Source organism: Balaenoptera borealis (genome assembly GCF_965194805.1).
Source record: "Balaenoptera borealis genome assembly, chromosome: 19".
Taxonomy (NCBI): Eukaryota; Metazoa; Chordata; class Mammalia; order Artiodactyla; family Balaenopteridae; genus Balaenoptera; species Balaenoptera borealis.
In genome coordinates, this window is record NC_138878.1 from 12,511,930 (window position 1) to 12,523,060 (window position 11,131).

At 43.5% G+C, this 11,131-nt stretch overlaps 1 protein-coding gene across 2 annotated transcripts in view; it reads left to right on the top strand.

Moving 5' to 3' along the window:
* SF3B3 (splicing factor 3b subunit 3) overlaps positions 1–11,131 on the top strand; it is a 47,670-nt gene extending 36,539 nt beyond the window's left edge. For both annotated transcript variants that reach the window (XM_082369785.1, XM_082369786.1), the window contains exons 17-26: positions 560–714; positions 4,608–4,782; positions 5,488–5,693; positions 5,792–5,948; positions 7,210–7,335; positions 7,764–7,976; positions 8,488–8,586; positions 9,264–9,407; positions 10,027–10,131; positions 10,533–11,131. In XM_082369785.1, the coding sequence (XP_082225911.1) occupies positions 560–714; positions 4,608–4,782; positions 5,488–5,693; positions 5,792–5,948; positions 7,210–7,335; positions 7,764–7,976; positions 8,488–8,586; positions 9,264–9,407; positions 10,027–10,131; positions 10,533–10,673 (1,521 nt within the window). In that variant the 3' untranslated portion in view covers positions 10,674–11,131. The remainder of the gene's footprint in view (positions 1–559; positions 715–4,607; positions 4,783–5,487; positions 5,694–5,791; positions 5,949–7,209; positions 7,336–7,763; positions 7,977–8,487; positions 8,587–9,263; positions 9,408–10,026; positions 10,132–10,532) is intronic.

Genomic DNA, 11,131 nt, shown 5'->3' on the forward strand with positions numbered 1-11,131 from the left:
TCTAGAGCTTCTTAACTGGATTTGCATGGCACTGTGCCATGATTTGGTTATAGGTGAGTTAGAGTATTGATCCCTTCAGTCCTGAGGCTGAGCAAATGGAGTACACTGACAGCTGGAAACCTCCCATGTAGGATACCAGTACCCAGGAGCAACCTGGTATCAGTGTCATGGCTTACTGTGTAATGTGAAAGAGGCTGGTAAACATTGTGTCCTTTGTAGCTAAGAATATCAGTGTTGCTGGGTGCTCTGCTAGTTCTTTACTTGTTACTGCATTTAATACTTGCAACTATCCAGCCTTGTGATAGTATTCCCATTTTACACATGTGGAAACTGGGGCTCAGAGATTGATTAGTAGGTCATCTGGCTAATAGCCAATGCTTTTAGCAAATAGTAAGCCATACTGCCTCTTCTCTAGGCCTGTTTTTCTTAAGGTAGCCCTATAGGTTTCTAAAATTCCTTGGGATATTCTGCACACTGAAATTTGGGGATAGGATAATTTGGTTAGCATACCATGTTTGGGCTTTTCCCAAGCTTATTGGAGATGTTTTTCTTTCCTCAGGTGTTGGCCATGTCAAGCCGCTCATGGTTGAGCTATTCTTACCAATCTCGTTTCCATCTCACCCCCCTGTCTTACGAGACCCTGGAATTTGCATCTGGCTTCGCCTCTGAACAGTGCCCTGAGGGCATTGTGGCCATCTCCACCAATACCCTGAGGTGAGAGAGTCCCACAGTTGAAGCCCCGCAAGAGGCTGCAGAGAGCTGACTCTGCCATGGCACTACTGTGTTGTAGTTGAAACCTTCATTTGGCTCAGGATTTAAGTACCTGGTAGCCAAGTCTTGGTGTTTGGGAGTTTTAGCTTCTGTTTAGACCTTCAGGGCCAAGTTTTTATACTCAGCAGTGTAGTTCAGTCTCTGAGATTTAAGATTCTTGTTTTCAAGGGCCATGCCATTGGATTGGTTTTAGAGCAGGCGTTGTTGGCTCACTGATAATCTTTTCTCACTCTGTCTTGCATTTGCAGTGTTATATCTTAAATATTAACCAATATAAATTATTTAGGCCTTTTGCAGGTTGACAGATTATTTACACTGATCACATTGGAGTGAACACTGTCTGTATTGCAAGATGGAAAATAACCTATTCAGTTTGACTGTCTCAAGTTTTGGCGGTTGGTTGTGTTTGTTTTCTTTTTTAACCCTTTAATGCCACCAGTGTCATACATGTCCTGGTTATAACTGTTGGCTGTTTACAGTGGAACTCTGACTTCTAGATATATGAATCACTTTCTGCTTAATCAAGTGAACTGCCAGATTTGTTTGCGAAAACTTTTGAAAGTTTTCAGTCATTGTCGCTCTCTTTCTAAGCGTCAGCACCTTTGTATACCTTATGCTCCAGCAGAATTACTCTCCCTGCATACCTCCATATATTCCTTCCTGGTGTTTTATCTCTGCACCTGTCCTTGGAATGCTTCCCACACACATCTCTGCCTTTCAAGGCCTAGCCTCATCCATGTATCCTCTAATTGTTTTATCGACGTGTGCTCTCTATCTCCTTGATTCCTTATTAATTTTGACAATTCCACAGGTTTTCAAACTTTTTTTTTAGCAGCAGAACATTTTTCCCCCAGAACAATATCAGGGAAGGCTGCTGTGTGAAACTTAAAAGAAGAATTCTTGGGAACATAGTTTAAACACCACTGTCCATAGTACTTACTGTCAGAACCATTCACTTTTACTTTTGGTTATTATGAATAACGCTGCTGTGAACACTCATGTACAAGTTTTTATGTGGGTGTATATTTTTATTTTTCTTGGGTATGTACCTGTAAGAGTGGAATTGCTGGTAACTGTTTAACTTTTTGAGGAGCTGCCAGGCTGCTTTCCAAAGTGGCTAGACCATTTTACATTTTCACCAATGGGGTTTGAGGATTCCAATTTCTGCACATCTTTACCAACACTTGTTATTATCTGACTTCTTGATTCTAGCCATCCTAGAGAGTGTGAAGTGATGTCTCATTGTGGTTTAGATGTGCATTTCTTTGATGGTTAATGATGTTAAGCATCTTTTCATGTGCTTATTGGCTCTTTGTTCTTCTTTGGAGTAATGTCTATTCAGATCCTTTGCCCATTTTTTAATTGGGTTATTGTCTTTTTATCATTGAATTGTAAGAGTTCTTTTTATGTTTTAGATACAACTGCCTTATCAGATAATATGATTTGCAGATATTTTCTCCTGTGGATTGTCTTTTCACTTTCTTTTTTTCTTTTTTCGGTATTTATTTATTTATTTATTTATTTATGGCTGCATTGGGTCTTCGTTACTGCGCATGGGCTTTCCCTAGTTGTGGTGAGTGGGGGCTACTCTTAGTTGTGGTGCGCAGGCTTCTCATTGCGGTGGCTTCTCTTTGTTGCGGAACACAGACTCTAGGCGTGTGTGCTTCACTAGTTGGGGCTCGCGGGTTCTTGAGCGCAGGCTTAGTAGTTGTGGCGCACGGGCTTAGCTGCTCCGCGGCATGTGGGATCTTCCTGGACCAGGGCTTGAACCCATGTCCCCTGCATTGGTAGGCGGACTCTTAACCACTGTGCCACCAGGGAAGTCTTCTCTTTTCACTTTCTTGGTGGTATCCTTTGGCACACAAAAGGTTAATTATTTTTTAAAGAATTATATTTTAAAAACTCCATCTGAGAACTGCCTGAAGTCACCTTGGGTATCAGCAGTGGTATATGCCCCACTTTGACAAACGCTGGCTAGCTTCATGTTTTTCAAGGAAGAATACAACATGGGAGCATCTGTGTCCCTTCCCATGTTATGTTTCTCCCTTAGGACAGGTGCTCCCTCTGTCTGGAGTCTGCCTTTTGGCATGGTAGAGTGCCTTTATGAAAGCAGGCCAGTGTGTGGGTTGGACTAGAAGAGTCAAAACTCAGGGGTTGTGGTTTTTGTTTATGCCGTACTTTTTTTTTTCCTTGCAGAATGACAGTTTTTGATGTTTAGCAGTTGATTTTTTTTTTTACTCACATGTTGGTAAAGTATTTGATTTAATGTCTGCAAGTAAAGGGACCTTGCTAATTATCCCCTCAGAATATTTGGATATTTATGGGAGTGGAATGTTGTTAATCATAGTCTATTAGAAGATGTTCTGGTTTTTATATTGTACTCTTTTTTAATGATTCTTAATTAGCTGTTTTTTTCTTTCAGCACTTTGAAATGGTTTTTCCTATCTTCCATTGTTTTTTAGGTCTGCTGTCAGATTGTATATGATCTGTAGAGAATATTTAAATTAAAAATAAAACTCCATTGTTAGAGACCAAGTGTCTATATTTTTAAGAGCATCTGGGTTCTGCTCATTTTGCTCATAATTTGACTTAATGCACATCTCTGTCCCTTTTGACAAAGGTTGTAGAACTCATACTTGCCATCTCTTTTTGCATCGTTGTGGATTTCCTAAAGCTTAGGTGATTTTCGTTCAGGATGGCATCCACTTTATTTTATGAAACACTATCACACAAGTACCACATATGTTCAGATAATTGCAGTGCTTCTCAACAAATTTGGAATTGGTACTCTTTTTTTTTTTTTAATAAATTTATTTATTTATTTATTTATTTATTTATTTATTTATTTTTGGCTGTGTTGGGTCTTCGTTTCTGTGCGAGGGCTTTCTCCAGTTGCGGAGAGCGGGGGCCTCTCTTCATTGCGGTGCGCGGGCCTCTCACTGTCGCGGCCTCTCCCGTTGCGGAGCACAAGCTCCAGACGCGCAAGCTCAGTAGTTGTGGCTCACGGGCTTAGTTGCTCCGCGGCATGTGGGATCTTCCCAGACCAGGGCTCGAACCCGTGTCCCCTGCATTGGCAGGCAGATTCTTAACCACTGCGCCACCAGGGAAGCCCGGTACTCTTTTTTTAAAAAATTAATTAATTAATAATTTTGGCTGTATTGGGTCTTCATTGCTGTGTGCGGGCTTTCTCTAGTTGCTGTGAGCGGGGGCTTCTCTTCGTTGCGGTGCGCAGGCTTCTCATCGCCGTGGCTTCTCTTGTTGCGGAGCACAGGCTCTAGGTGCACGGGCTTCAGTAGTTGTGGCACGTGGGCTCAGTAGTTGTGGCTTGCAGGCTCTAGAGCGCAGGCTCAGTAGTTGTGACGCACGGGCTTAGTTGCTCCGCAGCATGTGGGATCTTCCTGTACCAGGGCTCGAACCAGTGTCCCCTGCATTGGCAGGCGGATTCTTAGCCACTGCGCCACCAGGGAAGCCCTGGAATTCATACTCCTTATATCAGGGTTTGTCGATAATAATCAAGAGGAAATTTTAACTTGTCACTATCACGTTATCATTGGAGGGATAAAAAATCCTCTGAGGGTTCTAATGTAGGTTTCACTGGTGGAAACTGGAATCACCATGAACAGTGCTGGGCTGTTGCTAAAGTAAAGGCCCTGCCCTGATCTCTTTGTCTCTTGTGTGTAATCTTCTAGATAAGAAGACTATTGTTTCTTGTTGTCTAATGCCAACATTAGAGCTTTAGGGATTGATGTGTTTGCTGTGACTGCTTATTGACCATTTCAACACCAGTTTCTTGGTCCTGAGTGGGTGACCTGTTAACTCCTTGCCTTTTGCCATAGGATTTTGGCATTGGAGAAGCTGGGTGCTGTCTTCAATCAAGTAGCCTTTCCACTGCAGTACACACCCAGGAAATTTGTCATCCACCCTGAAAGTAACAACCTTATCATCATTGAGACTGACCACAATGCCTACACTGAGGCCACAAAAGCTCAGCGGAAGCAGCAGATGGCAGAGGTAATGCATTTAACCTTCAGGGTTCAATAAAAAGGCATTCCTGTGAAATTGTGTTGAAAAGTTTAAACCTCGGTGTAATTGATGGCTGTAGTCTTTGTTATATTTGAAGATCCAGGCTCTTTTCAGGTCTTTCAAGCAGAGCCCTTTGCCACAGTCCTTGGTTTTAAAGGCTTTCTTGTGACTTAGGACTAAAACGCTGAGCTGGGTTTATTCAGTATTCAGCTACTTCTCTGGAACGGTTCTTCAGTCCTGGAACTTCCAAAACAGTCTGTTTCCTGAATTTGGGCCCAGAGGAGACTGCTTTTGTATTCCCCACAACACCAGCTCCTTCCAGAAATCATTTCCCAGCAAAAAACAAATGGTCCCAACTATGTAAAACTGTATCTGGCCTAGAAAAGAGGAAACAAGTAGTCTTAGCAAGAGAAATCAGATGGGTTAGATAGAAAAAAGGTGTTTTCATCTCATGTTTCTCAGACCACCAGGCAAGTGTTCGCCACAGCTGATGTTAGTTCTTTAGTTTCCCCTTAATGATCTTTCCTCTTCCCCTTGTCTGTGTACCTCTCCCTTTGATCCTGATTTTGGTGGACAGACTTGGCTACTTTGTGTACTATGAACACTCCCTGGAGGTGTTCTTGCTACTTGTCCACTTCTCACCGAGCACCCACCTCTGAACACACCAACTCTCCCTTGGTTCTTTGGATTTAGGAAATGGTAGAAGCAGCAGGGGAGGATGAGCGAGAGCTGGCTGCGGAGATGGCAGCAGCATTCCTCAATGAAAACCTCCCTGAGTCCATTTTTGGAGCTCCTAAGGCTGGCAATGGACAGTGGGCCTCTGTGATCCGAGTGATGAATCCTATTCAGGGGAACACACTGGACCTTGTCCAGCTGGAACAGAATGAAGCTGCTTTCAGGTAAGGAGCCCAGTACATACAGAGTTTTGAAGACTGGAATGGGAATTCTCTGGGCTGTGACTAATACCTGACTCCTGATTCTTTCTCTGTAAATGCAGTGTGGCTGTGTGCAGGTTCTCCAACACTGGCGATGATTGGTATGTGCTGGTGGGCGTGGCCAAAGACCTGATACTGAACCCCCGATCTGTAGCAGGGGGCTTTGTCTATACCTACAAGCTCGTGAACAATGGGGAAAAACTGGAGTTTTTGCACAAGGTAGGAACCAGCTAGTGGTTTTCCTGGTTCTTAGGTCCTACTAAACTTTCCTACTTTTGTGTAAGTTGTGGATCAGGTCTTTCTGATCCATCTCTTGGTGGCACATGGAAAATGCTCCAGTGAAGCTCCGCTGCTTGTTGGTCCCACATCTATTTCTATGGGGAATAGATCCATACTGAAGTAGCCCCTTGTTTTCTAGTCTTACTAAGTAGGTAGCAGTTTGTGACCAAAATTCAGTAGTTCTAACGAATTAACATTCTTGGGGCAGGGGTGACGGTGTGGATTTCTGTTTAATGGTTACATAGTTTCCCTTTGGAAAGATAATAAAGTTCTGGGGATGGATAGTGGTGATGGTTGTACAACACTGTGAATATGCTTAATGTTACTGAACTATATACTTGAAAATGGTTTAAATATTAAATCATGTGTATTTTACCATAATTTTTACTTTTTTTTTTTTTTTTAATTTATTTATTTATGTTTGTGTTCGGTCTTTGTTTCTGTGCGAGGGCTCTCTCTAGTTGCGGCAAGCGGGGGCCACTCTTCATCGCAGTGCACGGGCCTCTCACTATCGCGGCCTCTCTTGCTGCGGAGCACAGGCTCCAGACGCGCAGGCTCAGTAATTGTGGCTCACGGGCCCAGTTGCTCCGCGGTATGTGGGATCTTCCCAGACCAGGGCTCGAACCCGTGTCCCCTGCATTGGCAGGCAGACTCTCAACCACTGCGCCACCAGGGAAGCCCTACCATAATTTTTAAAATAGAAGAAATTCCTGTTCTCTTTTCCACACTGACAGCACATGAATGTGATTTCTCCAGGCGTCCCACAAGGGGAGTGTTCTCTAGGAAATAGTTACTTCACAGAGGCTTCTTTGTGCTATACTCATTGTGTCTCCCTTACAACTAAGATGTCCCTTAAACTAGCATTTCTTTCCCCTCCCTCCATGTCCCACAGTCACTTTTCTGATATTGAGGCTTCACTTTTAGTTAATGGTGCCAGTTGAATTCACATGGGTTCTGAAGTGTTCATCAGGCACCAGGACTTCTTTTCACTTGTGGCATTGATCCACTTGCGGAAGTGGAGTGTTTACCCAAACACCCTGTTTATATTATAGAGACTGTTGTATGTATGGTTTATTTTCTCTGAGCAAAAGGTGATCACTTGCTGTCTGTCTTCCTGACAGATGCCTGTAGAAGGCATTTTGGGTTGAGGGGGTATGGCTGTATGTTTTAATAGCTGCATAACCTGTTTTTCCTCTCACAGACTCCAGTGGAAGAGGTCCCTGCTGCCATTGCCCCATTCCAGGGGAGGGTGTTGATTGGTGTGGGGAAGCTTCTGCGAGTCTATGACCTGGGAAAGAAGAAGTTACTCCGAAAGTGTGAGAACAAGGTAAACACGTTGGTAGAGGGCCCAAATGTAGCTAGTGAGGAAGGAGGAGACCCTGGTGGGGTGGTGGACAGCAACTGTTAGAATCATCTGTCTTTATCAGGACCTTCTTTGTCTTCCAGTGCCAGGTGAAGAACTAGGCCCTTGAGACTTGAGAAGGGGAGGAGTAGGTGGGTTTCTTGACTTCTTTACACTAAGAGTCAGATTTCTCTCCTTGCTTCTGCAAGGAATTTAACTGTGGCAGGCATATATTTCCACTGTATTAAAACCAGTTAGCTCTTTTTCCCACCTTCTAGGAATTTATTGCTGACTCCTCTTCTTTGGTGTGTGCCATTCTTCAGACCATATATATGCTGCAGTCATGGTAACCTGGACTTTCTGTTGATTCTGCACCCCAAGGTTACACCCATTGCTGTCCTTGTTTTTCCCAGCATATCGCCAATTACATCTCTGGGATCCAGACAATTGGACATAGGGTAATTGTATCTGATGTCCAGGAAAGTTTCATCTGGGTCCGCTACAAGCGTAACGAGAACCAGCTTATCATCTTTGCTGATGATACCTACCCCCGATGGGTCACAACAGCTAGCCTCCTGGACTACGATACTGTGGCTGGGGCAGACAAGTTTGGCAACATTTGTGTCGTAAGTTGATGTTTACTTGGGTTACAGTGATGTATAGGAAAGCTGACCCAGTTTGTTTGTGGTAAAGCCAAGGACCCAAGACTGATCTCCAACATGGAAAGTAAAAATGGGTATAAAATTCTTTTAAGATTCCCCTACCCACACCCCATTCACCTCCCTCCTCCCCATGCAACATGATTTAATAATGATAGATTTAGTTTGAGCTAAGGACTAATATTTATTTTTACTTTTTGCCAAAATTTTGGCTTATCTTTTAAAGCCCAGTCTGGCTTTTCTTGTTCATGTTCTGTGGTCTCCGTTTTTGCTCTTTAGTTTTTTGTTTTTTGGGTTTTTTTGCTTTTGAGTTTGTCACTCCTCGGACATCAGAACAGGTGCAGGAGACTTGGGCTCAGGCCTCTGCCAAATTCGGGGCCCCAAGGTTTGCGTGCAAGGACCTGGGGCAAACGTTGCTTGGTGACTGAGGTAAGTAGGTTCAGGACCCAGCCCTGTGATTTGTGTCACTTCATTGTAGGTGAGGCTCCCACCTAACACCAATGATGAAGTGGATGAGGATCCCACTGGAAACAAAGCCCTGTGGGACCGGGGTTTGCTCAACGGGGCCTCTCAGAAGGTAAGATTGCAGAAGGGACCGCAAAGGAGGGGCACAAGCCTGTGTAGTACATTCTTTATGACCCTCACCGAGGAAACATTTCTTTAGTGAATTATCCACAGTGCATGTGACTATGTTGAGTGTTCTCCCATGCATGGTGGGTTTGACACAAGGTGACCAAGTTACTATCCCATTTTTATGACAATAGAATAGAAATTTTTCTGAGACATTTTAGCAGTGTAAATCTCTGCATAGTGGGTTCCTCAGAAAGGATGGTTGCACAGGTTCATTCCAGATACTAACCAGCTCTTCTCTGAAGTATGCCCTGGGCTTTACTGTTCTCCTGTAGACATATACTTCTGTATCTCTGGACTTTTAAAAATAGATCCATTTTAGAGGGCAAGCCTAGAGATTGCTGTTTTTTATACTTTTCTGTGGTTACCTTCTTTTTGCAAACTTGATAATTTAACAAAAAGGTTTTTTAGTTATAAATCAAAAATTATCTAACTTCAGCATGTTTGTGAGGGCATTAAGCTCTAAGTAAATGCTAAGGACATTTCAAAGTATTTTTCAATGTTAGTAATTTTTGAATTTCCAAAGGTGGTGAAATCTGGCCTTTGGAGGCACTGTTTGCTCTTGGGAATCTAGAACAGGCTCCTGAGGGCACATATAGTCACTATTCTGGTTTCAACTTGCAGGCAGAAGTGATCATGAACTATCACGTGGGCGAGACAGTACTTTCGTTACAGAAGACCACGCTGATCCCTGGAGGCTCAGAATCGCTTGTCTATACTACCTTGTCAGGAGGAATTGGCATCCTTGTCCCGTTCACATCCCATGAGGTGACATCTTCCACACTGGTCTGGCTTTTACCTTCCCAAGGTTGTTTCTTGGTGCTAAATCTGCCTAAGAGGGCAATCCATTTTGTCTCCATCTGCAACTAGGAGTGTTGTGCAGTTTTTATAAGGTGACAGGAGTGCCTGGGGAGATAGGAATCTTGATTTTTTTTTTTTTTCCCCCCTGTGGAAAGCCATCTGGTTTTATACTGTACCAGGGTTTCGTTAGTCAGAGGCTGAAGCCCCAGAACCAAACCCCACAGACCAGGAATGATGGGATGGTGTGGACTGGGCATGTAATGCCTCCTAGAGTCAGCTCTTGGATTGACGAGATTTGGTTTATGTAATTGCAACCGAGGAAGCTGTGGTTAGGAATCTGACTTTACAAACCATTCTTTGCATATGGTGTTTTCTCTCATGTTTTGCAAATACAAAGGGGTTTTCCTTCAGGTTTTAGCTACCTTGTAGCAGGAGAACCTGTGGTCATGAGGAACAATTAGATACTTAACATCTCCTTGCGTGGTAAAAATCAATAGCTTCTCTGTTCATTGTGCTTTGGAAACTGTAGACTAGTAGTTGAAATCACTTTTTTCTTTTAGTGACAGATTCTTTGTTTCTTTGCCAGGACCATGACTTCTTCCAGCATGTGGAAATGCACCTCCGGTCCGAGCATCCCCCTCTCTGTGGGCGAGACCACCTCAGTTTTCGTTCCTATTACTTCCCTGTTAAGGTAGGTCTTTCTTGGAAACTCGAGTTGAAAAGGGGGATCCTCAGCACATTTAACCAGTCTTTTTCTCTGGGCCTCCCTCCTTAAAAATCGGAACAGTCTTGAATGAAGGAGCATTGAGGTTGTGGATTGATGGAGGCAGTAATGTGGGAGAGGAGTAGTTAGTGATATTCAGAGACCTCTTCCCTCAGGGCAGACCATAGCCAGAGGAAAGTTTTCACCCAGTTTTGCTAATCTGAACTCTGGCTACTAAGGGTCAACTTAGAGTAGTATTCCTGGCTCTGTAAATGTAGTTCAGGTATCTGAGGGAGAATAAAATGCTTTCCTTGCAGTTGCTGCTTTAGCATGTGTCATTTTCTTTGGGCATCTAACCTTTTTCTTACTCTCATTTTTCCGTGCCTTAGAATGTGATTGATGGAGATCTCTGTGAGCAGTTCAACTCCATGGAGCCCAACAAACAAAAGAATGTCTCTGAAGAACTGGACCGAACCCCACCTGAGGTGTCCAAGAAGCTTGAGGACATCCGGACTCGCTATGCCTTCTGATCCCTTCCTTTTCCTGTGGGGCTTGTCAGAGACTTTATTTCCCTCACCACCTGGCTCTGAATCCATGTGACAGAAGAAGGGTGGCTGTATAATTAAGACTTTGTAATATTAAAGCGAGTAGCTCTTCCCCTGGAGTGACTGGTTTCCCCTAAAATTGGCACTGAGATTTGCTACACTTCTCCTTGCCTGGTACATAATACATTGCCCCCAGGTTCCGGTGTGGAATACAGTGTCCCTTTTCCCAAAGCTTTCTTGCATTGATATTTTTGGCTATCCTCTCTACTTTTGTACACACCCTTAATTTTTAACTGGTTTATCTGTAAATATAGTTTTGTATGATGTTATCTTTGTGGGAGGCGGGAGACAAGCTGAGGTGGAGACCAGGTTGGATATAGTACAACTCCGGAGTTCTGCCACCCTGGAACCTAACCAGAAATACAAACCTAGCTTTTAAGGTG